At 47.7% G+C, this 25,596-nt stretch overlaps 2 protein-coding genes and 1 long non-coding RNA gene across 9 annotated transcripts in view; 1 reads left to right on the forward strand and 2 right to left on the reverse strand.

Moving 5' to 3' along the window:
• LOC308466368 overlaps positions 1–25,596 on the reverse strand; it is a 71,228-nt gene that overhangs the window by 20,263 nt on the left and 25,369 nt on the right. The gene's annotated exons all lie outside the window — the stretch shown is intronic.
• The window catches only part of IDUA (alpha-L-iduronidase), a 63,691-nt gene continuing 39,697 nt past the window's right edge, over positions 1,603–25,596 (forward strand). The window contains exons 1-2 of the mRNA XM_080986841.1: positions 1,603–2,525; positions 6,000–6,140. Of these exons, the coding sequence (XP_080842967.1) occupies positions 2,332–2,525; positions 6,000–6,140 (335 nt within the window). The 5' untranslated portion in view covers positions 1,603–2,331. The remainder of the gene's footprint in view (positions 2,526–5,999; positions 6,141–25,596) is intronic.
• SLC26A1 (solute carrier family 26 member 1) overlaps positions 9,747–25,596 on the reverse strand; it is a 49,291-nt gene continuing 33,441 nt past the window's right edge. For 3 of the 7 annotated variants that reach the window (XM_080986812.1, XM_080986814.1, XM_080986813.1), the window contains 3 exons: positions 22,821–22,925; positions 15,522–16,135; positions 9,747–13,271 (listed from right to left, as the gene is read on the reverse strand). In XM_080986812.1, coding sequence (XP_080842938.1) covers positions 11,769–13,271; positions 15,522–16,112 — 2,094 coding nt within the window. In that variant the 5' untranslated portion in view covers positions 16,113–16,135; positions 22,821–22,925 and the 3' untranslated portion in view covers positions 9,747–11,768. Of the gene's footprint in view, positions 13,272–15,521; positions 16,136–19,069; positions 19,147–22,820; positions 22,926–25,596 lie in introns of those variants that run through there. The other 4 variants (XM_080986815.1, XM_080986817.1, XM_080986816.1 and 1 more) reach the window with 2 other exon arrangements.

The following is a 25,596-nucleotide window of genomic DNA, read 5'->3' on the forward strand; positions in this document are numbered from 1 at the left end:
GGTTGGAGGGGATGCTAAGCAGCACGTCGGGGCTGCCGTCATCTTGGAGCAAGGAGTTCCATCGGCCCTTCCCCGCCTGAAAGGGAGGGAGGGAGAGAGACTCTCACCCAGGCCACCCAGAGCCCAGCATGAGGCGGTTGTGGCGGCACCTGAAGCGCCGCCCTTCTGCGTCCCTCCCCTCCTTTTCCTCCTTCCTCAGGCCGCCTCCTCCGCCGCTGCAGCCTCCGGCTTCCCCTGGCAGTGCGGCGGAAGTCTCGCAAGAGAGGGGCTGCCCGTCCACCGGTCCGCTGCCATCCGTCTCCTCATGACGCGCCCGAGGGGGAAAAGGGAGAGACGGAGACGCGGTAGCCCGTGTGTGTGTGCGCGCTCTCTTGAGGCAGAGGACCCCAAGCTGCTGCTTCCCTCCCAAGCTGGGTGAGCATGGAACCTGGGAAATTTAAGGTACATCATCAATCCGGGACAGCAGCGGGAAACGGCGCTGGGATAAGGGAGTTTCCCACCAAATAAGGGACGGTTGACAGCTATGCAGCCTCCCGTGTTCCTTATTTTCCTATGCCATTTTTAAGATCGCAGGGTTTTTACCCGTAAGTAAAATCCCATAATTAAAATGGGCTTCCTTCCTACCCAGATGCTTACCCAGGGGGTTGGACTAGATGACCCTCGGGGTCCCTTCCAACTCTACAGTTTGTACATTTGCAAAGCTAAGCAGAGTCCGGTATGGTTTGAGGTGGGAACCGTGCGTGTTGAGATTCCCACCTTGCGGGAGCGGGGGTTGGACTAGATGACCCTCTGGGGTCCCTTCCAAAACCTACGATTCTTATTAGTTTGAATGGAACTCCCTTCGAATTGTAGCCTGGGGACTTCCTCCCCCACACCGACCGGCACACCGTAATTTTCTGTGCAAACCATAGCTGTCAACTGTCCCTTATTTGGTGGGAAACTCCCTTATCCCAGCGCCGTTTCCCGCTGCTGTCCCGGACTGATGATGTCCCTTAAATTTCCCGGGTTTCATGCTTGCCCGGCTCGGGAGGGAAGCCGCGGCTCGGGGTCCTCTGCCACGAGAGAGCGCGCGCATGAGCTGCCGCGTCTTTGTCTCTCCCTTTTCCCCCTCAGGGGCGCATCGTGAGGAGATGGGTGGCGGCGGGCGGGTGGGCAGCCCCTCTCTTGTGAGACTTCTGCCGCACTGCCAGGGGAAGCCGGAAGCGGCAGCGGCGGCTGCTGAGGAGGTGGCCTGAGGGAGAAGGAAGAGGAGGGGACGGGGAGGGACGCAGAAGGGCAGCGCTCCAGCGGCCGCCGCGGCGCTGCAACCGCCTCATGCCGGGCGAGAGTCCCTCTTCCTCTCTCTCGGGCGGGAAAGGGCCAATGGAACTCCTTGCGCCAGGAGGACGGCAGCCCCGACGTGCTGCTTAGCATCCCCTCCAACCAGTGCAGCATCTTAATGTAGTGATTTCCCCCTCTGCATCCCTTTCATAACTCTATTTTTATAAATTATTTGTCCATCCATAGTTCAAATTTTAACTACAAGTTTTCTGTCAATCCTACCAATTTTATGTGACTGTTTGCAATAGCTTTTCCAATAAATTATAAGCTTTCCCCATTCTTTATTAAAGAGGTCCTCTTCCTGGTTTCTAATTCTGCCTGTAAGCTTTGCCATCTCGACGTCGTTCATCCGTTTTGTCTGCCCCTCTTCTTTGGTGGGAGTTGTAGACCCTTAGGATCATCTAGTCCAATGCCCTGCAAAACACAGTCAGGGGCAGCCAAAGCAGCAGGGCTCCATCAGTGCCGGATTTCTGTATAAGCCAAGCCAAAATCCCTTATTTTGGCTGCTGGTCCCTTATTTTCAAATCTGTGACAGCTATGGTGCAAACCGGTCCCACCCTTAGGGCTGTTTGCCAGGTACGCGTTTTATTATGCATTTTGTGTTCTCATTTTGCATTCCCACCCCCCTGTGTTGTGAGCCATAGCCTGCAGCTTTACCCGCGAGTAAGCCGCATGATCGGACTCGCCTTTGCTTTGGGGAGAAGGCAACTTCCCGCGCCTCTCTTTCGCGGAAGAGAAAAGCAGGAAGTAAAGCAAACAGGAGCGACCATGTGCCGTAGGAAAAAGGGGTGGATGGGGGGGGGACTTCGTTGCAACTTGGGAAGAAAACTGCAGCAGGCTGCGTCTCTAGGGATCGTCCACCCCGTCGCTGGGACCTAGGATCCCAGATCCAAAGTCGGAACTTTGAATTTAGGCAGCGTAAAAGTGACAGCCGGGAGAGAGGAGATGCAGCGCCTCCCCATCCCCTGCGCGAGGCATAGATTGCGCCGCTGAGTTCTTTGGAAACATACGATGGAAGGGCGCAAAAGTCTTTGTTTCCTTTGGGTGCTAATTTCTCCGGGTCGGATAAGATCCTGCAGGGCGTGGAGCCTCGCCATACTACTGGGTCTCACAGTGCAAGTAGCCTTTGGGGCTTTCCTGATAAATGTGGACGTCTCACAGACCGAAAGGGAATTGAAGCACTTTTGGAAAAGCACAGGATATTGGTAAGACAGGAGCTATATTTGTTGTTTAGTTGTTTAGTCGTGTCCGACTCTTCATGACCCCCTGGACCAGAGCACGCCAGGCCCTCCTGTCTTCCACTGCCTCCCGCAGTTTGGTCAAACTCATGCTGGTAGCTTCGAGAAGACTGTCCCACCATCTCGTCCTCCGTCGTCCCCTTCTCCTTGTGCCCTCCATCTTTCCCAACATCAGGGTCTTTTCCAGGGAGTCTTCTCTTCTCATGAGGTGGCCAAAGTCTTGGAGCCTCAGCTTCAGGATCTGTCCTTTCAGTGAGCACTCAGGGCTGATTTCCTTAGGAATGGATAGGTCTGATCTTCTTGCAGTCCATGGGACTCTCCTCCAGCACCAGAATTCAAAAGCATCAATTCTTCCGCGATCAGTCTTCTTGATGGTCCAGCTCTCACTCCCATACATCACTACTGGGATAACCACAGCTTTAACTATACAGACCTTTGTTGGCAAGGTGATATCTCTGCTTTTTAAGATGCTGGCTAGGAGCTATATTTACTAACGATCAAAAGAAGTCCACTTTATGCAGGGCACAAGCAGTATGCAGCACGTGGTTTTGTTTTGCTCTTGCAAATTTATTTGCTGCAACTCTGCCCCGTTTTTCCTCCCTTAGCAGCTCAAGGCAACGCAACACGGTTCCTTCCCCCTTTGTTTTATCCTCCCAACATCCCTGTGAGGTAGGTTAGGTTGAGAGATGGTGACTGTCCCAGGGAGGTTCCTGACCAAGTGGGATTTGAACCCTGATTCCTACCTGCTGTCCTAGCCCAACAGTCTTAACCACTGCATCACTCGTTTTCACGCTCATCATTTCCCCAAGTGATACAGCGTTTCAGGGGATCATCTTCTTAGAAGTCAGAGAGCATTGGAGATTAGCACTATATATCTCTGCGTGTTTTTAAACATCCACAGGGCATTAGGGAGCAGCAGCACCAGTCTCGGCTCACCAAAAAGCAAACATTGTGCTTTTTGTGCTTGCATACACCCCTTGCAAAACTCAGATTCTAGGTGACAATAGTATATTGCAGAGCTTTCCAAACCGTGTGTTGCGACACATTAGTGTGTCGGCTGCAGGGTGTAGGTGTGTCATGTGAACACTCTCCGCGCTCCTCCTGGGGCTGGAAAGGGCTTAGTTTAAACTCCAGTTTACTAGTAAAACTGAATTAAAAGTAAAGGTAAAGGGACCCCTGACCATTAGGCCCAGTCGTGACCAACTCTGGGGTTGTGGCGCTCATCTCGCTTTATTGGCCAAGGGAGCCGGCGTGCAGCTTCCGGGTCATGTGGCCAGCATGACTAAGCCGCTTCTGGCAAACCAGAGCAGCGCACGGAAACGCCGTTTACCTTCCCGCCGGAGTGGTACCTATTTATCTACTTGCACTTTGACGTGCTTTTGAACTGCTAGGTTGGCAGGAGCAGGGACCGAGCAACGGGAGCTCACCCTGTCATGGGGATTCGAACCACCGACCATCTGATCAGCAAGTCCTAGGCTCTGTGGTTTAACCCACAGCGCCACCTGCGTCCCTATAAAACTGAATTACTGTGTCGCAAAATGATGCACGTCTAAAAAGTGTCAACAACATGAAAAGTTTGGAAAGCTCTGATATATTGGCTATAAAAAGGTAAAGGACCCCTGACAGTTAAGTCCAGTCGCAGATGATCTGATCGGCAAGCCCAAGAGGCTCAGTAGTTTAGACCACAGTGCCACCCGCGTCCCGCATACTGACTATGCTAGCAAGCAATTTCTTTGCAGTATTCCCTGCCCCTGCAAATGTTGTGTCTAGCTTAGCTAGTACTCACCAGCCATCAAAAGCCATTTGTGCATCTTTTATTTTATTTTTTAAATTAGTTTTTATTGAAGATTTTGTTGTGTTACAAAACAGATAAGCAGGCCTGGGTAGAAACCTTACCCCATGAATTCAATTGGCAAACCCAAGCTCTTCACTGAGCCAATTCAAAAAACTGTAACTTGGATCTTGAAGCAATTATACACAAACTTTCTAACCACATACGCAGCTCCTTCTTGCTAGTTGTAATTAAACCAAGAGTCTTAAATTAATCATAGTTTCCTGTTCCATAAGAACAAGCCAGAATATTAAACCAATATTTGGTTGTACAAAATGGGAAGATATCATTAATGGAAAGACTTCCTGGTTCATTTGCTGGCTGCATGGGGTGGGGGGAAGGCTCCAAACACAGCCATCCCCTCCCCCCATTGCAACCCTCACTTGCAACATAGAGATACAGTGGTGCCCCGCAAGACAAATGCCTCACAAGACGAAAAACTCGCTAGACGAAAGAGTTTTCCGTTTTTTGAGTCGTTCCGCAAGACGAATTTCCCTATGGGCTTGCTTCGCAAGACGAAACGTCTTGCGAGTTCTTGCAAGTTTGTTTCCTTTTTCTTAAAGCCGCTAAGCCGTTAATAGCCGCTAAGCCGCTAATAGCCGTGCTTCGCAAGACGAAAAAACCGCAAGATGAAGAGACTCGCGGAACGGATTAATTTCGTCTTGCGAGGCACCACTGTAATACTGACCCACCTAGCAAGGGTGTTGGAAGGATTGCTGAAATAATATATGTGAAGGCGTCAATAAACATTAATAAAGCTTTACAATTTCTTTTGGCCTCTAATCTTTCTAATGTGTCAATTGTATTCCTAATATTATCTTTCATATGTCTCCCAGGCAGACATCCTGCCTGGTCTTTATGTATATATTCTATTAAGACCTTTTTCAATCTATTAGCCAAAATATTTGCAAATATTTTATAGACAACATTAAGTAATGAGATTGGTCTATAATTCTTAACATCCGATCTATCCTGCTCTGGTTTCGGTATCAGGTTTATACATGCATCTTTCCAGGTTTCAGGTGGTTTCTCCCCTATTAATATCTTATTACATACATCTGCCAGCGGATGGATTAACCAATCTTTCAAAGTTTTATAATATTTGCCAGACAAACCATCTGGTCCTGGGGCTTTGCCTAATTGCATTTGGTTTATTGCTGTCTCAACTTCCTGTCTTGTAATCGTGTCATTGAGTAAGGATCTTTTATCTCTGGGAATTTTCTGAACTTCATTTACCTTAAGAAACTGCTCAATTTTGTCCATATCTTCTTTACCTCTTTTATACAGTTGTTTGAAATATTTCTGAAAGCATTTCCTTATATCTGCAGGGTTTTCCACAGATTTTCCATCAGATACAATATTTGTAATAGTATTTTGTTTCTGCCTCTTTTTTAATTGCCAGGCCAACAATTTTCCACACTTATTTGCAGATTCAAAATTTCTCCCTTTCATTAATTTTATTTTCCATTCTATTTCTTGATTTATAATTAGAGAAAATTGAGTCTGCAAAGCTTTAATTTCTTTTTGTATTTGTTGGCTTTTTGGCTTTGATCTTAAACTCTTTTCTTTCTCTTTTATTCTAATTAATATTACTTTCCTCATCTTTTCAGTCCTCCTCTGCCACACAGGAAAGCAGATTTATTTGATCTCAGTAAGGACCAAATAATTAACCTGGCTTATATTTCTTCTGTGCCACACAATGGCATCGAGCAAATTCGAATCCACTGGCTCCTGGAACTTATTCAAGTCAGGTAAGTTAAATTCTGTCTTTCTTTCTTTTTTGCCAAAGTTGTTGAGCTTTTTGGGCAAAATCACCAGGGGGAAAAATGCCGTTTCTGAGCTGTTTTTATGGAAAGACAGCACTCCTAACGTGAGCTACCGTACGTCTGGATTTTCCCAGAATTCCCTCCCCCCCCCCAATTTCTGTCCAGACACTGCTGCCGACTGCAGTATTCCGGATATGTATGGCAACCCTACTATAGTCTTAGTTAAACTGGACTGACCTGGTAAATTGCGTGAAGAGGAGATGGTGGAACTATTTCCACCTTTGGAGGGAGCGCTTAGGTGGAAGGGTATTTTTAAACTTTTTAAAAAGGATTTAACTTTAATCCTTCAAATAAATCCACAGAAGGTACCAGTCTGCCTGGCTGGACACAAATGGGATGGGATTTCAAATTTTTAAGGGTTCTAAATGGTGTGCCTTGGGAGCTTATCCATATAAAAACAAGTAGTTTCCACGAGGCTTCATTGGTTCTCTGCATGAACTACAAGGCTTTTCGCGCGCCTTAGAATTGTATGCAACACGCAAGGGCTCCGTGGCAGAGAACCATAAGCATTTTTGACAGTAAGGTTTATTCTGATAGAAACTTGACCATGTGCTGTCTGTTAGAGACCTCTTCTAACTATAGCTGTCAACCGTCCCTTATTTGGCGGGAAAGTCCCTTATCCCAGCGCTGTGTCCCGCTGCTGTCCCTTATTGATGATGTCCCTTAAATTTCCTGGGTTTCAAAGGAAGCAGCTGGCCAGGGAGGAGGGAGGCTCCAACTGTGTTGCTTGGCTGCATTGCTCACCCAATAAGGAATCTAAGAACGACTGGGGGGTGGAGCTTGCATGCCTTGTGCCGATCAAATCGGCCGGGTTGCCTGGGGACTCGCCTTTGCTCAGCGCTTCCCAGCGGAGAGGTGACAGTGGTTTTCCTTGCTGCATCCCCTTTGCCGGGTTGCTGCGCTGTGGGAACCACTGCTTGAGGCTTCATTTGGCTGCTGGCTGGGCTTTCTGCCTTTGGCTCGGAGGGGCTCAGAGGTTGAACATACCTGTGCCCGGAAAATCCCTTATTTTGGCTGCTGATCCCTTATTTTTGAGGCTGCTGGTCCCCTATTTTCAAATCTGTAAGTTGACAGCTATGCTTCTAACGGTATTGAAAAAATACAGAGTCATTTTGTTTTTCAATGGTATCAAAGATACTTTGTTTTCAGTGATATTCATGCATTGTATGGCATGACAAAGAATGATTATCGCTTTCTTGAGCATGGCTCCCATTCATATGGGATGCAAACAGGAATCCAGCTTTGCAACTTCTTGCTCAGTTCCACCCTACATTCTGGAAGAATGTGATCTCTTCATAGCATTCAAGAACATACAGTGGTGCCCCGCAAGACGAATGCCTCGCAAGACGGAAAACCCGCTAGACGAAAGGGTTTTCCGTTTTTGAGTTGCTTCGCAGGACGAATTTCCCTATGGGCTTGCTTCGCAAGACGAAAATGTCTTGTGAGTCTTGAGATTTTTTTTCCGCTTTCCCCCCCCTTTACCTAAGCCGCTAAGCCTTTAATTGCCTTTTAGCCGCTAAGCCGCTAAGCCGATAAGCCTTTAATAGCCGCTAAACCGCTAATAGCGCTAATCCGTTAAGCCGCTAATAGGGTTGCTTCGCAAGACGAAAAAACCGCTAGACGAAGACACTCGCGGAACAGATTAATTTCGTCTTGCGAGGCACCACTGTAACACGACAACAATACTCTTCAATGTTTTATGTTTTCTGCCAAAGTGTACTATTTTGTTATTGTTGATAAGTCCATCTGAAGGTCAGTTGCTGCCAAGAATACAACACATTATATATATATTTTTTAAAAATATTAAAAGCGCAAAGCACATAGCAGCAGCTCACTTTGAAAATAACTCCACATCAAGAAATGAACTTGCATATATATGGGAGCAATAGTTTACTATGCAATGAGCGAAACAAAACCTTTTCATTGTTAATTTTTGCCAAATTCTAAGTAATATTATGATTTGAAAAAGTTCTCCAGTTTAATGTGTATTTAAAAAGCTTTGTCAATACTCTGATTCCAGATTAATTTAGTAATGTTAGTAACACTGTGATAAATCATTATGTAGGTTCTGGAATAATTTCCAGGGCTTAAACTGGTTATATAGACAGTGGGCTGCTTAATTTGGAGGGTTAAATAGAGGGGATTTAGAACACAAAATATAAGAAATAGCCAAGTTAGTACATTGCAAACTGAAATGTGTTGACCTTACATGTTTTAAGAGGCTGTACTACAGATCACCTGGTGGTGGTTTTGTTGCACACTTGAGTGTTCCTGCAAGTTAAAATAACAACAGCATTCTTCACATGCTCTATTCTGAGGTATGCTGGTTGACTAAGCTAGAACCATTGAATTGTATTCAGCATCGTGCTAAGTAAATAGTTCCATCAGCGCAAGGCTTTCTCATTGTACAATAGAACTTTCCCTCTTCTCCTCCCCTCATACGCCCCCTAAATCTGTTCTAGGGGGTTTCCCCAACCCTCCAAAGTAGAAAGAGGATAGGAGAAGGAGTCATTGACAGGCACTGCTAAATCCCCAAGAAGGCTTTTCAGTGGTTTGTTTAAGGCTGGCAGAACCGAGAGAAGAGCACAAATTTACAGATTGTTCAGAGTCCACAAAGTGTGGCTGGCCTGGGTAGCTCCCACCTGCTTCTCCCAACTTCCAAGACCAGGATATACCGTATTTTTTCGTGTATAAGATGACCCCCATTTTTTTTAAACCCAAAATAAAGAAATTAAGTTGTTTAGCTTTTTGGGGGGATGGGAGAGGTCACTTCCAATCTGAAACCATACCTGACCCTGCTTAGCTTTGCAAATTTGCTAGCAGTTGTACTGCTGTACCACCAGGAGGATAGGAGGCAAAGCTCTGCTTCTTAATCTGAAATATGTGGGAATAGGCTGCACTAGCTCAGGATTGAGGAGAAGGCACTTTGCACATGCCTGGAGACACATTTTTTAATTATTACTTCACATATTTCAGACCTCAGTTCTGGTATTCAAAACAAATTCCAGAGTAGGCCCTCACAAAAGTGAAAACCTGATCAGATCCTTTGCTGCTTCCCCCCTAAAATCAAATTATCTCATTTTTTTTCTTTAAAGAAATGTTTTATATATTTTAATTTTATACTACCCAACCCAACTGATTATTCCTGTTTGCTCTTTGGGGGAGAAAGAGAGAGAGAGAGAGAGAGAGAGAGAGAGAGAGAGAGAGTTGTCTCTGCAATTGTCTAAAATGGGTCAGCAAACTAAGGCCCCTGGGCCAGATCCGGCCCATGAACGGTTCTGCAATCGCCGCTTGGATCAGCGCAATCACAATTTTTTTCAGCATCATTTTTTGGCAAATTTCCCCCCTCCCTCCCTCACCGCGGTGGCATCTCCTCCCTCCCTCTTCTTGGCTTCTCCCCGCCCTGCGGGGGAAGAGGGCTGGGCTTTGATAGGAAGCCTTGCCGCCCGCCCACTGGTCTTTCTCCATGGCCACGCTGTGGGCTGGAGCTTGGTGCGCCTGCTGACCCTGCGCCTGGCACCTGGGAAAGCTGGCCCAAAAAGGAGAGGCACCACCGGCTCCAAACCACAGGCGGAGCGATGGAGGAGGTAGGAAAGCATGGGGAATGGAGGGGCTGGGGGGGAGAGAGAAGTCCCCCTCCGCCACATGCGTATGTGCGCACAGTACGGCCCACGACAAGGTATTGGGGCAGTGAACTGGCCCCCTCCTAAAAAAGTTTGCTGACCCTTGGTCTAAAACACTACAGAAACGGAGTCATTTTCTTCATATAATGGTTTCTTAAAGGTAAAGGTACCCCTGTCCGTTAGGTCCAGTTGCAGATGACTCTGGGGTTGCGGCGCTCATCTCGCTGTATTGGCTGAGGGAGCCGGCGTACAGCTTCCGGGTCATGTGGCCAGCATGACTAAGCCGCTTCTGGCGAACCAGAGCAGCGCACAGAAACGCCGTTTACCTTCCTGCCAGAGCGGTATCTATTTATCTACTTGCACTTTGAGGTGCTTTTGAACTGCTAGGTGGGCAGGAGCAGGGACCGAGCAACGGGAGCTCACCCCGTCGTGGGGATTCGAACTTCCGATCGCAAGCCCTAGGCTCTGTCTTTTAACCCACAGCGCCACCCATGCTGGTTTCTTAGAAGCTCCAAATAGTCTGAGGCACCGACAGATCTGATTTATATCTACTGAGCTAGATTACCTTCCACCTCCCCATATCATTCTAACCCTAACCCTAACCCTCCCCTTCATCCATAGGCATACATAGAAGAGTGAGATGGGAGGGCGAGACCATTATCTTTATCAGTGCTGGTCCATGCTAGTTCAGTACTGCTGCTCTGGTAAAATCAAGTGTGTAGTTTGTTCAGGTTCCATTATCTTATGTGTACATGGCCCAGTGGGGGATGAGCACTATTTGGACTTGTGTCTCTCTGATTCCAGAGTATCTTGGGCCATCTCCTAAAATGCCACATGTTTAAAATGTCCATCTTGGTAGCGTTCTGCATCTCAGTGAGCAAAGAGAGCCCAGGGAAGCTATGATCTGTGGCAGAGGTTTTCAACCTTTTTGAGTCCATGGCTCCCTTAGCCAACTACATTCCCTCTGCCGGTACCCCTGTGGGGCTCAGGAGCCCAGTTATGTCACCCATTGCCTGCAGAGCCGGCAGCCTCTCACCCTTTTTCGAACACCCTTGTGGAGTGTTCTCTCAGCCTCCTCGCCTCTCCCCTCTCCTTGGGAGTCCTCTGGGCAGCTGCTGCTGCTGCCCCTGGTCTCTCAGCTGCCCCCACCCCTTGCCCCATAGAGAGGTGCCTACCAGAGGCATCATTCACCTGCGGGACTCATAGCCAGGGCTGCTGCAATAAACAGCTGTTCAAGCCTTGGGGAGGTGAGAGGGCATCAGAGGAGGGAGGGAAGGAAAGAGGGACAGAGGCCAGTGTTGCACACCTGACCATCATTCAAGGCACCCCAGGGTGCCACGGCACACTGGTTGACAACCACTGATCTATGGGGTTATCTGTTTGATAAAACCTGCCCCCTCCCAGCAAGAAGTTTAATCAAGGATAGCTCTCAGAACAAAACAGCCTTGCAGTGAAATAAATGTAATCTTGAGGGACCACTATGTCTTGGGTCGGATATAACAATAAACAATGGCAATGTCACTATGATTCTGAATCATGGTTGGTTGCCAAACTAGGATCTGAAACCACACCTTGATCCTGTTTGTTTGCACTTGGAATGAACCGGTTTCCTGAGCTGGTACAGAACAGAAAATTGGTTTTGTAGATGGAGGAAGAGAAGCACTTCCTGCAGCACATTCCAGGCACGCTAAACAATGGTGTAATGTTATGTCTGAACTGGCGCTATGTATGTTTACTGACCTAGCTTTTAAGATTAAAATACATTGTGTTGCATTTGTAGTACTGGGTATCCATTAAAGTTGAACACTTTGAAAGTGGTCCCATATTTCGCACTGTGCTTCAAGGAAGGCTCCAGGTCTCGATGTGTTGAAGACCACAATCTATTTGCAGTGAATGCAGAAATCCTCAGCTGCCAGTAGAGGGCCGCAGACTATACAACTGAATCGTCCATTAAAACTTCCCTCTCTCTTGCAAACTGGACAGCACTGTGCACGCTGTGAAACAGCAATTCGTGCTTGTCTTTGCTTGCACTTCCCAAATAGCCCCCTCTTTCCAGAGAAGCTATCACAGAGGGATTGCAGCAAGCTAGAAGGATGCTGATCTGCAGTTCCTGGTGGTCTTTCAGTGTGTCTTTTAAGGCGCTAACACCAGCTGTGTCCAAAAACGGAACGGAAGAGCAGTCTATGACGACAGCCTGGAAGTCGCTGTGTTTATTAACCAAGCGTGAAGTCGTATCTCCCTGTCCAAATCCCTTTTCAAGACTTTGTTGCCCTTTCCTCTTGGCTTTATTCCTTTTGGCCATTTCCACAGCAGGATCCAGCCCTGTCCTGTTGTGGAGGCACTTCAGGAAGAAATCCTTATTTGCATAATAAAGCGGGGCTTCAAACCGGAATATCTTGACCCTTGGCACAGGAAGGAGGTTTTTGTACTCCCCGTCATCTTCATAGAAGACTGTGCTCCCAATCTGCCCCAGCAAGGCAGCACGAGGGCGCTGGGTGCGGCCGATGATGCACAGGATGGAAAAAACTGCCCCAACCAAGAGCCCCAATTCGGTGCTGATCAAGGCAGAGGAAAGCATGGTGACGCACCACACCAGGGCGTCCGTTCGGTCCAGGCGGTAGCGCTGGGGGACGTCCCTGAATTTCCGAAGGGCTCCTCTCAGGCTGACGATGATGATGCACGCCAGAACGCACTTCTGCAAGTTGAAGAAGAGGGGCGCAAAGAAAAGCAGCACCAGCAACACAACCACGGCGCTCACGACACTGGACACCTGGGTCTGGCACCCGGTCGATGCCTTGACCAGGGTTTTCGCCAGCGCCGCGCTGGTGGCAAAGCAGTGGAAGAAAGCCGGGATGATGTTGCAGAAGCCGATGGCAAACATTTCCTGGTTGGCCCTGACGGTGTAGGCGTACTTCTTGGCAAACATTTCCGAGAGCGAAACGGTGAAGGCGAAGCCGACGATGGCGAGAGGGAAGGCGTCGAGGGCGACTCTCTGCATGAGGCGTAAACTGGGCACCTGGGGAGGGATAAATCCGGTGGGGATTTCGCCCGACACGCTGGAGGCGTAGGCTTCGTTCAGGCGCCCGTAGTGGGAAACCAAGGTTGCCACCACAATCACCACCAGCTCCGTGGGAAGAGGGACCTTGAGCCTGTGCTTATACCTGTCTCCCAGTTCCTTGGCGGTTACCAGCACAGTGATGCAGATGGCGCTCGTGACCACATCGCAGAGGTTGGCCTGGGCGATGTTGCGGAAGATGTTGACCCAGGTGGTTATCAAGATCCCGTATCCCTGGGCACGGGGGATTTTTACCCCGATGAGATACTTCACTTGAGCTGTTAAAATGGTTACGGAAGCGCCGGTTGCGAACCCGTCTAGCACGGGCTCGGAAAGGTACATCGAGACGAAGCCTAAGCGGAAAATCCCCATCAGTACCTGCGAGGGAAAAAACGAGAGAAAGCGTAAGACACAGCTGTGGCTTTGGTTAAGGACAGGAGGCTGCCCCTGCCCCCCTATTTAAGCACAAAACTAAAGACCAAGAAGGAGCGAAGGGGAGATCTATGGAGCCGAGAGTAAAAACCCAGCAGCAGTAGCAGAAGGGAGTGGAAAAAGAAGGAAGACAAGGAAGAATGAAGGAAAAATCCCTTCCAAGGTGGCGTTCCTGCCTCTTCTCTTTTGCCATGCATTGAGCAGCTGGCAGTACAACCTGCAGTGGAGATGGCAGGAAATAGAACTGGAGGGGGTTGTCTCAGCCCCCAAGGTGTATTCTCTGAGAGATTTTACTTCCTGCCAGTGGAGAGATGGGCAGAGACAACCCACACAGCATCTCATTTCATCCCTACAGAAGAACGAGAATAAGTGTAAGGCGCAACAGTGGCTTTGGTTAATGGCAGGAGGCTGCTCCTGCCTCTCTGGCATCTTTCATTTTATTCACCTCCTCTTGTCTGTCTTGTACAGAAAAAATGGAGTTCTGCAAGCAATATCTGCGGTGGCAAACCTAGACCATCTCATTTTTTAGCGCAATTTTGCGGCTATACAGTGGTACCTCGGGTTAAGAACTTAATTCATTCTGGAGGTCCGTTCTTAACCTGAAACTGTTCTTAATCTGAAGCACCACTTTAGCTAATGGGGCCTCCTGCTGCCGCCGCACCGCCGGAGCCCGATTTCTGTTCTTATCCTGAAGCAAATTTCTTAACCTGAAGCACTATTTCTGGCTTAGTGGAGTGTGTAACCTGAAGCGTATGTAACCTGAAGCGTATGTAACCTGAGGTACCACTGTACTCATACGTGAGAGACAGGTTTTGGGAGTAAATCGCAAGAAAAAATTCATACCTGCTGCCTTGCAGGACATCAACTTTGGTCAATGGGTAGATCACTGCCAGTTCGCAGTCTCTTGGGAGTTGGACTTGCCTGATATATACAGTACACTGGCTTCAGCAAATTGAGCAGTTGAGACCAGTGGTGCCTCCAATGGTCAAGAAGGCAGTTTCTGCACGTGCTATAGAAGGGGCAGATGGGGCTCATCAACCTGGGAAGGTAGCCCATCTAGCAGAAGGAAAACCGATCCCAAACCTCCATTGCCTTGTGGGATATCTCTGGGAGAAGAAAGGTCTAAGGAGTATACCCTAAACAACTATGGAGTGGAGTCTCTAAGGGTTGAATGGCATATTGTACACCTCCTGCAGCCAAGCTAGTGCCCAACTTATTGCTCTTCTTTTCTTTGGACCCCATCAGTGAGGCTGAGAGGGGGGTCTTGTTATCTGGGCAGCCCAGGGCCTCCTGGGCTTGCATTCCAGGGATGCCAACACAACACTAACACAACATTTTGACTTCATCCCCAGAGGCACACCCTATTGTGTTTCAAGACAGACAGATGCCAACAACGACAAAGAAATACATGGGGCCATCTGCAGAGAAAGGACATGCTTTACCACTTTACTCTTCCCCAAACGCGTTTTCCAGTTTTATGCTGTCTCCTTGAATTTGTTGTGCTTCTGGATTTTAACTGGCTTTGGATACTGGGCTAGTTTGAACTGTAGCTTGTGATAGTTGTTTTGATTTTGTCAGCCTCTTGGGGCAGGGTGATGCAGGGGCATAGTTTGGAGGTGCCAGGAGGGCCGTGGTCCTGGGTGCCCAGTTTTTGTGGGGGTGCAAACCAGACACCCACAGCACGGCCTGAAGCTCCTCTCCATCCACCAAGGGGTGCATTGGCCGGTCAGGCTCCCCCCTGTGTGGGTGGGCAGGTGGCTCATCATGGCCCCGCTTTGCTCTGGTGAAAGTTGGGTCACGTAGAGAGCTGGACTGGTGTCCCCTCACTGGGCACGCATCCGCATCCCGCTTGCCCATCCGCCCCGGGCACCAATAACTGCTGCTACACCACTGGGGTGATGGAGGATTGAATAAACACACATACAGTGGAACCTCTATTTGCGACCATAATCCGTTCCAGAGGTCCGTCCAGAGGTTGAAATGGGTCGCTGGTAGAGGCGCCATTGTGCGCAGGCAGCGATTGCCCACTTCTGCGCATGCGCGAACGGCGATTGCTGCTCCTGCGCATGCTCAAACAGCAGCAAACCTGCCAGTTACTTCCAGGTTTGCCGTGGTCGCGACTTGGAACAACCGTAAGAAGAGGCGGTGGTAAGTACATACTGTAACTGAGACCTAAAGGGCAGGTGAAGACGTTACCTGATAGATGCCAGCCATCAAGGTCACCGCTGTCGCTACCCCAATGGCATAGCAGTCTTTCCCACATTCGGTGCTCATCACGTCAAGGGTAACATTGTGAAGCGTAACATTCAAGGGGCCTTCCTGAGAGTCGTCGTCGAGGTCAAATCCTGCCAGCAGCAGTTCTCTGTCCACCACCTGCCCGACCAGTAGGCTTAATAAGCTGAAGATGCCAACGGACACGTGTCGCGAGGTGCCCATGAGGAAGTAGATGATGTTGGCAAAGAAGGAGGTGTAAAGGCTATAAATGGGCTTCAGACCTGCCAGCAGGGAGTAGGCGATCGCTTGAGGGACTAAAATGATCCCGATGACCAGGCCAGACATGACGTCCCCCCAAACATACTCTTTGCAGTTGTATTTGGGAAGCCATTGCAGCACAGGGAAGAAGTCAGTGGCTGCCTTTTTCACCCGTTTTGTGCTGCAGGAACAGTTTTTTCTCAGTTGGCTTTTCAGCATGTCTGTCTTCCTCATCTTGACCGGAGTCTTTCTTTCCATGTAAATCTGGAAAGGAGATCCGTTTTCCAGTCTGCCCGTCTCCATTTCCTTCTCCATTCTAGGTCTGTGTTAATCAGTTCCTGGGATGTAAACAGATTAACATTTGAATGGTCTGGTCGTGAAGCACATTTTCTGTTTCTCTTATCATACTGCAGTCAAGCTAATGTATAGTTTAGCATGGAGTTGGTGTTTTTGGAAAAAGAAAATATTATTATTACTATTACTGTGTATACACTATTCCATCACAAAGATTCTGGGCTATTTAAATTAATCATAGAGTCATAAAATCAGTGCTTTTTTCCTGGTGGTACACATACCCCTAAACATTTTGTGAATCTACGTTTGGCCTCATTGAGGGGCAGTATTTCAATATGAGTAGGAAAATGAGAGCACTCCTAAACATTGTTTTAGAAAAAAAGCACTGCATAGAGTTAGAAGGGACGATGAGAGTCATCTAGTCCAGTGTTCCCCAACCTTGGGCCTCCAGCTGTTTTTGGACTACAATTCCCATCATCCTTGACCACTGGTCTTGCTAGCGAGGGATGATGGGAGTTGTAGTCCAAAAACAGCTGGAGGCCCAAGGTTGGGGAACTCTGATCTAGTCCAACCCCCTGAATGTTTTGCCCAACGCGGGGCTCGAACCCACAACCTTAAGATTTAAGAATCTCATGTTCTACCGACTATTTGCTTGCCTGGCCCTGCATATGCTGCTCCCTGTGGCTTTTCCTGTTGCACACCTGCCCCGTCCTTTCGCCTGCTTGGCAAACGAGCCTTCCTCTGCTTTGGTGAGTCTCGAAACCTCATCCCAAGAGCATTGTGCAAAGGGGGAGCTGTTTAGGTCAGGGGTCAGCAACTTTGGGCCACAAGCGGCCCACGGGGGTCATTTAACCGGCCCCCAAGCCGCCCCCGAACTGAGCCGCCCGCTTGGCGAGTCCACGCTGTGCTAAACTGGCGCAGCACGGAGCAGGAACTCGCTTCTGTGGCGCCGGAGATCGCACATGCGCAGAAGCCAGAAATCATGTCTATGCAGACGCCGGAAATTGCGGGCGCAGGTGCGATCTGGACCACGGAAGGATCTCTGCTGGAGTGAACTGGCCCAGGCAAGGTAAACCTTGCCAACCCCTGGTTTAGGTGCTGTATCATACGGCCACTCCTCCCCTCCTTTTTGTGTGCTGTGCTCAAATCATTACTAGTGAACAGTGTGTGGCATGAAGTGGGGAGCTCAAACACCTGCCATTAGGGGCAGCTGGAGACTTTACCTGTGGGGCTGGGGCTGCCTCTGCCATGTGGTCTCATAGCATGAGGATACGGTGGTGCTGTGTGTCTTGGGGACAGAGAAGTGTCCTTGTGAGTTCATTGCTTCTTTCCTGCGGAGTGTGAGCTGCACTGCTGCCACAGCAAGCATTATGCTATTTTCTGCTTGTGTTTTCCCCCATTCTCTCCTCCTGGGCTGTTATGGCGCTGCGTCTAAACAACTGAGCATCTTGGGCTTGCCGATCAGAAGGTTGGCAGTTAGAATCACCGCAAGGGGGTGAGCTCCCGTTGCTCTGTCCTAGCTCCTGCCAACCTAGCAGCTCGAAAGCACACCAGTGCGAGTAGATAAATAGGTACCACTGCGGCAGGAAGGTAAATGGCGTTTCCATGCACTCTGGTTTGTGTCACAGTGTTCTGTTGCGCTAGAAGCGGTTTAGTTATGTTGGCCACACGACCCAGAAAGCTGTCTGTGGACAAACGCCGGCTCCCTCAGCCTGAAAGCGAGATGAGTGCCGCAACCCCGTAGTTGCTTTTGACTGGACTTAACCGTCCAAGAGTCCTTTACCTTTTACCAGTAAAGTGCTGGCATCTCTTTCCTCACTATAATTTCTCTATAGGATTTCTCATTTAAACAAACAGCCCAGTTAAAACAGCAAATAGATTTTTTGCTGCAGCATATACAGAAGGTTCCAAAACAGATAGAAGATTATGGTTAGTGCTTAAAGCAGCACTGTTCATCTTTTTCTATATTACATGTCCAGTTGAAATAGAAAGTCTACCAGCAGAGGCTGCTAGAGGAAAATGAAACCAGCTTTAGGGCTTTATAGGTTCACCTCACAGCACCTTTAAACAAGGAATCATGCTCATTTTAAAAAAGATAAATCAAATCATTTGTGCCTTGCTTTTTGTTACTAGAGATCTAAATCTATTTCTATCAGCTGGTCTTTTTTTATAGGAAGTCTCCCTCTCAATGAAGCTCCACCATTCAGGAACCAATTTTAGTTCTTCAGATTCAGTTGCCAGCCCAGAAACTGCTTGCGACCCAGTCTTACAATTTCATTGCTCTGTGGGCTTGCCATGGGATATAGGGAGGCACCTGGAATTAGGAAATATTCCCCCCCCAACTGCAACGAGACCCCAGCCCCATCTCATCCCATCATTTTTATACAGTCAAGTCTGAAATGTTGTTATATCTGGGACTGAGAACATTAGGTTGTCTCCAATGTTAGTCCTACTCAGAGTAGGCCCGTTGAAATGAATGGCCATGACTTAGTCCCTTAATTTCAGTGGGTCTACTCTGAGTAGGATTAGCATGGATTGCTACTGCATGATTGCCAAACTGGTGAAAGATCTAACACAGTCACCTGTCTATTGCTACTCCGACTGGGAATTACTGTTATTTTATGTATACCAGGCATGTCCAACTGGTCGATCGTGATCTACTAGTCGATCGCGGGGCATCCCTGTTTGATCGCGTCATCCTGAGCGATCACCCAAAAAAAGAAAAAGAAAGCTCAACAACTTTGGATCTCCCTCGCCAAAGAAAGCTCAACAACTTTGCGTCTTCCTCCCTCCAAAAATCGCAACAACTTTGGTCAATCCAACTTTGGTCAATCACTGCCAGGTTTTTTTTTATAGTGGGAGTAGATCACAGTCTCTTGGGAGTTGGACATGCCTGATGTATACAGTACACTGGCTCCAGCAAATTGAGCAGTTGAGACCGATGGTGGCTCCAATGGTCAAGAAGGCAGTTTCTGTACCTGCTGTCGGGGAGGGGCAGATGGGGCTCATCAACCTGGGAAGGTAGCCCATCTAGGAGAAGGAAAACCGATCTCAAACCTCTGTTGCCTTGTGGGATATCTTTGGGAGAAGAAAAGTTTAAGAAGTAAACTCTACACAAATCTGGAGTGGAGTCTCTGAGACTGTTGGATGGCGCCTTGTACGCCTCCTTCCTGCAACTCCTGCAACCAGGCTGGTGCCAAGTTTGACTAGACCCACAAAGGTGCCCTCCATTGTCGCTTGAGGAAAAGAAAGAGTGAGATGGGTGCACTGTACACTGTGGGTGTCAAGATATATATGTCTATATTAAGTATCGTGTCTTAATGGATATATTTAGTTATTCCTCTGTAGCTGTGGTGGTTAGATGTAAGAGAGGTCTCTTCTTAAGGATTGTAAGGACTGTTCACATAATATTTTGAGAGGTGTCATTAGGTGTCTTTTCTGAATGAACATTGTGCTGTCAGAGAGCAATATCTCAGTACAGTGGTACCTCAGGTTACATACACTTCAGGTTACAGACTCCACTAACCCAGAAATAGTACCTCGGGTTAAGAACTTTGCTTCAGGATGAGAATAGAAATTGTGCAGCGGCGGCACGGCAGCAGCAGGAGGCCCCATTAGCTAAAGCGGTGCTTCAGGTTAAGAACAGTTTCAGCTTAAGAACGGACCTCCGGAACGAATTAAGTACTTAACCCGAGGTACCACTGTAATTATGTAAATAAGCTTACTAGGAGGTAAGTCACATATAACTTTGTAGGTCACAGAACAGGGTAGTTAACAGGGAATATTACACACACACACATTTTTAGCTATTAGCAGCTTTCCCATAATGCATCAAAGCTTAAGGGGAGTAAATCAGAGGTTTCACTTTGAGACTCTGAGCAAGACTATAGTTGTTAAAGGTTAAAGAACACTCCTTTTATAGCGTTTTGTTGAAATTTCCGCTTCAAACAACCCGTCTTTTACTTTGTTTAGCCATAAATGATGTTTATTGCTTTCTGTGAGATGGTACAGCACTGCTTAATGATTTTCTTGGAAGCAGAAATGTACCCAAGTAAACTAGTTAAAGAATCAGGGCAATTAAAAAACATACTGAGAAGTTCCCTTGACCTGACTTGCTCCGTCTTCGTCCTATTTTTGTGTGCTGAATGTTAACAACTAAGTCAAATGTCAGGAAATTGGTAACACGTAACAGCATTCCAGCTGGCAGAAAATTATTTAAAAGGAAGCCGCTTAGAAGGCTGCAATAATAATAATAATAATAATTTATTACGGCCGTAGGCCCATACAGATAAAAACAAGACATAAATAACAGCCTGTGCACGTGGGAAAAAACAGCCGCTAAAACACTACTATAACAATAAAATACTATAAGATGGAATGGCATACTACGCCTTAATTAGCTTGTGGTGCTCCTTGGCAACGCTTTTGGGTAAGGACAGCGACCAGGAACCTAGCCACTTTCAGGGTCGTATGGGTATCCTTATCCTGCAAGATTTGGGCAAGGTGGAATTTTGGTGGAGTACCCTCTAGTTTCTGTATGATTGATCCCAACAAATTTGCCCGTGGCACCTTGAATAAGGGGCAAGTGAACATAATGTGCTGAAGCGACTCCGGCGTCTCCTTATCACATTCGCACATGGCGGAGGTTTGGCCCTTTGAGAATCTATGTCTCAGGACATTGGAGGGAAAAACATTAAACCTCGCTTTGGTGAAGGCCAGCCTATGGGCAACAGTCGAAAGGGAGGAGAGGTATGATGGAACGCAGTAAGTTAAAGTGATACCAATGTTCTGGGGCGAACAAACACCTCCCCCCAGCATATAATTTCGCTGTAAATCGATGTCATCCAGTCTTTGGCGGATCAGTCTTTGAGCAGTGATTTGATCTAGTTTTAGGGAATCTAAGGGAGAGATTCCATAGCTCAGGAGTTTGGCATGAATTCTACTGGTCCAAAGGCTGGAGAATTCATCTCGCCATAAGCATTGGGCAAGGTAATGGTCTGGTAATCTATGCCACAATGATAACCAATAATTGAAGACTTGCTTCCACAGGCAAGTTTCTAAGGATGCGATCTTCAATTCTAGTTGCATGGCTGCGTTGCTTACGCACAGGGGGAGCATTAGGAGTCGACGTAGGAATTGGTTTTGCAGAGTCTCAAGAGGAGCAAGGTCTGTCATCACGGCCCAGAGCGGGGCAGCATAAGCAAGCACGGGAACCACTTTTGCCTTGAACACCTTTAGGGCCGAGGGAACATGCAAAGCTCCATCCGAAAAGAAAAATCGGAGGAGCGCATATGACAGAGTTTTGGCCTTATTAAGTAGGTGTTGAATAGAAGGCTGCAACTTTCAGGTAAGGCTTAGAATACTAACAGTGTTAGGATAACATATCAGTCTTTAAAGAAAAAGTATCATCTTAATGAAAGGGACGCTGGTGGCGCTGTGGGTTAAAAGACAGAGCCTAGGGCTTGCCGATAGGAAGGTCGGCGGTTCGAATCCCCGCAACGGGGTGAGCTCCTGTTGTTCGGTCCCTGCTCCTGCCAACCTAGCAGTTTGAAAGCACGTCAAAGTGCAAGTAGATAAACAGGTACTGCTCCGGCGGGAAGGTAAATGGTGTTTCCGTGCGCTGCTCTGGTTCGCCAGAAGCGGCTTAGTCATGCTGGCCACATGACCTGGAAGCTGTACGCCGGCTCCCTCGGCCAATAAAGCGAGATGAGTGCCGCAATCCCAGAGTCAGCAACGACTGGACCTAATGGTCAGGGGTCCCTTTACCTTTTATCCAAACATGTAAAATATTGTGTTTTAATCTGGTTTTTAGCTTATCGTTGATTTTTTTCGGGGGGTGGGGAGATGATTTCAATATAGTGGTACCTTGGGTTACAGACGCTTCAGGTTACAGACTCTGCTAACCCAGAAATAGTACCTCGGGTTAAGAACTTTGCTTCAGGATGAGAACAGAAATCGTGCAACAGCGACGCGGCAGCAGCAGGAGGCCCCATTAGCTAAAGTGGTGCTTCAGGGTAAGAACAGTTTCAGGTTAAGAACGGACCTCCAGAATGAATTAAGTTCTTAACCCGAGGTACCACTGAAGCTTTTACTTTTTTACTGATAATTTTATTTTTTTAATAATAATAATAATAATAAAATTTATTTATATCCCGCCCTCCCCAGCCGAAGCAAATAGTGCAATACTCTTTTTGTAAACCGCTTTGAGGTTTTATTATAATCCAGTTGTATATAAAGCTTGTGAAATAAATAATAAAGTAAAATAATGAAAAATGGAACAAAGCACACTTTTATAGTGTCTTGTTTGACCCATTTTCTCATAACAAACCTTCAGTTGCCACCTTGGGCTGACTCAGTCTGATGTTGTCCTAGGCACAAAATGAACCCATTGAAAGAAATAAGGCCTAAAGGTTTAGAGTGTGAGCGGTAAGCTAGGAAGCAGCCGGGACAGGGTCTCAACTCATCAACGAGCGCACTAGTGCTTCAGGCAACCTGTTCTCCCCACCTCAGTTTCCACATCTGCTATGTGGGGATAATATTAATTTAGAACATTTTTTAATCTGACTTTTCAGAAGCTCAAGGCAGTTTACAGTCATTAAAAGCAGAATGAAAACATACACGCATCCTGCTAATAAATATAAAGCCATTTCAAATATCCCTAGGCCTCCACGCAGACAAATAAATAAATAATGCCAGCAGATCTCCACTCAATCAGCTTAACACAGTCACCTAAAGGCTTGCGGGCAGATACTTCTTGCAGAAGGTAATCCCATGGTCATGAGGCCACGACTGAACAGGCCGCCCTCCTTGCCACAGATGACTGCACCTTCCAGGCTGAGGGAACAGAGAGAAGGGCCCTTAAAAATGTTTTCATTGAACCATATACCGTATTTTTCGCCCCATAGGGCGCACCGGCCCATAGGGCGCACCTAGTTTTGGGGGTGGGAAATAAAGAAAAAAAAATTATTTCCCCCCCCCAGGCGCGGGACTGGGGCGGGGGAAGCCCGAGCTCCCCCCAGCCCCCAGAACAGGCTGCTATCCGCAAGCCTAGGGAGCCTGGCGGGAAGTCGTGCCGGTCTCCCCAGGCTTGCGGAATCTGCCCGAAGCCCGGGGTGCTTGCCCCAGGCTTCGGGATGCAGGCTGCTGTCCGCAAGCCTTGGGAGCCCGGCGGGAAGTCGCGCCGGGCTCCCACGGCTTGCGGAGAGCTGCCCGAAGCCCGGGGTGCGCTCCGCTGCGGAGAGCTTCCTGAAGCCTGGAGAGCGAGAGGGGTCGGTGAGCACCGACCCCTCTCGCTCTCCAGGCTTCAGCAAAAGTCTGCATTCGCCCCATAGGATGCACACACATTTCCCCTTCATTTTTGGAGGGGGAAAAGTGTGTCCTATAGGGCGAAAAATACGGTACTTTAATAATAATAATAATAATAATAATAATAATAATAATAATAAATTTTATTTATATCCCGCCCTCCCCAGCCAAAGCTGGGCTCAGGGCGGCTAACAACAATCAAAATAATCCAACATTCTAAAAACATTCATTATAAAATTAATTAAAATCAAATTGATGGCAACCATTAAGCAAAATTCTGTGCAGATTGCCAGAGGAGGGGGTCAGGCTGTGCCCTGACCAAAGGCCTGGTGGAACAGCTCTGTCTTGCAGGCCCTGCGGAAAGATGTCAGGTCCCGCAGGGCCCTAGTCTCTTGTGACAGAGCGTTCCACCAGATTGGAGCCGCAGCCGAGAAAGCCCTGGCTCTAGTTGAGGCCAGCCTAACCTCTCTGTGGCCTGGGATCTTCAGGATGTTTTTATTTGCAGACCGTAAATTTCTCTGTGGGACATACCAGGAGAGGCGGTCCCCTAGGTACGAGGGTCCTAGGCCGTATAGGGCTTTAAAGGTTAAAACCAGCACCTTAAACCTGATCCTGTACTCCACCGGGAGCCAGTGCAGCTGGTATAGCACCGGATGAATATGATCTCGCAGCGAAGACCCCATAAGGAGTCTCGCTGCAGCATTCTGCACCCGCTGGAGTTTCTGGGTCAGTCTCAAGGGCAGCCCCACGTAGAGCGAGTTACAATAATCCAGTCTGGAGGTGACCGTCGCGTGGATCACAGTGGGCTAGGTCAGGGCGAGAGAGATAAGGAGCCAACTGCTTAGCTTGGCGGAGATGAAAAAATGCCGCCTTTGTTATAGCTGTAATCTGCGCCTCCATAGAGAGGGAGGTATCGAAGATTACACCCAAACTCTTAACGGACAATGCTGGCACTAATTGCACCCCCGCAAGAGATGGGAGTTGCCCCCTGAATCCCATATCCCTTTAGAAGGTTATTGCCATCCAGGATTGCCGAGGTCCACATCTGTGGGGAGTCGATCTTTCAATGGGTTGTATCCAGAGTAGCGCTTGGATTTCCGCTTGCTCAATGGACCGTCCCCTCTCCCTCCTCCCCCTGCGTTCCCCCTAGATCTGTTCTAGGGTTCCCGCAACCCTCCAGAGCAAATTTAGGAAGGGGGTGTGGTGTGCACAGCGAGAGAGGGAGGGGAGTTCTGTTGCACAAGTATGAGTCATTGTGCTAGCAGTGTTTCTCAAACCTGGGTCTCCAGCTGCTTTTGGACTACAGTTCCCATCATCCCTGACCACTGGTCTTGCTAGCTTGGGATGATGGGAGTTGTAGTCCAAAAAAGAGCTGGAGACCCACGTTTGGGAAACACTGCAAAGGAACAAATGCATTGATCACTGCCTTATGCTTTGCCATTCCCTGCCTGTTAAGATTTAGCAGGCACCTTCCTTGTCTTCTTCTAGACCTCTCCTAAACCCTTTTACTTATTTATCTCAGCAAGCCTATGCAAACATACAATTTAGTTTACGTATACTTGCTTTTAAGTTTTACCGATTTTAGCTGTTTATTATTTGACACTGATGCAAACCGCCAAGAGATTTTTTTTAAAAAAAATCAAGCCACTTGCAAATTCTTCTAAAGAAGTTAAATACTTGGAACACCCAGAAAAAGTGCTGCATGAATGCCTACTGTTCTAACCAAAGCTGGTTTTCACGCGCCACAAAGAGAGTGCCGAAAGCATTTTGCAGAGAGGAAATGGCATGAGCAAGCACCTTGTGGAATTGAAATTAGTGGCACTATAAACAGTTCTCTCAAACGGGGGCAAGACTGGCTCTGATCGCTAATGACCTGATCAGAGGAATATTCTCTTATTTCAAAGCTACCGTCTTCATCCTCTCCAAAAAGAGCTAAGCCACACATCCTGCAAAAACAAATCAAACCCACCAGCGTTTGACACTCGAAGCGTGCTGAAACCTATGGTACCTTCTTGAATGAATGAATTAATATATATACTATATTATATTATGTACTATATATATATATATATATATATATATATATATATATATATAACACAACAGATCTATTGTTTTTGCTACTGTATTTAGATTTATGCCGTTCCCCTTTTCACCTGTGATATCACACAGACATTTAAGCTCTTGCAATGTGAAAGAA

This window comes from Podarcis pityusensis, assembly GCF_964106645.2.
Source record: "Podarcis pityusensis genome assembly, chromosome: 17".
In the NCBI taxonomy this organism is placed as follows: Eukaryota; Metazoa; Chordata; class Lepidosauria; order Squamata; family Lacertidae; genus Podarcis; species Podarcis pityusensis.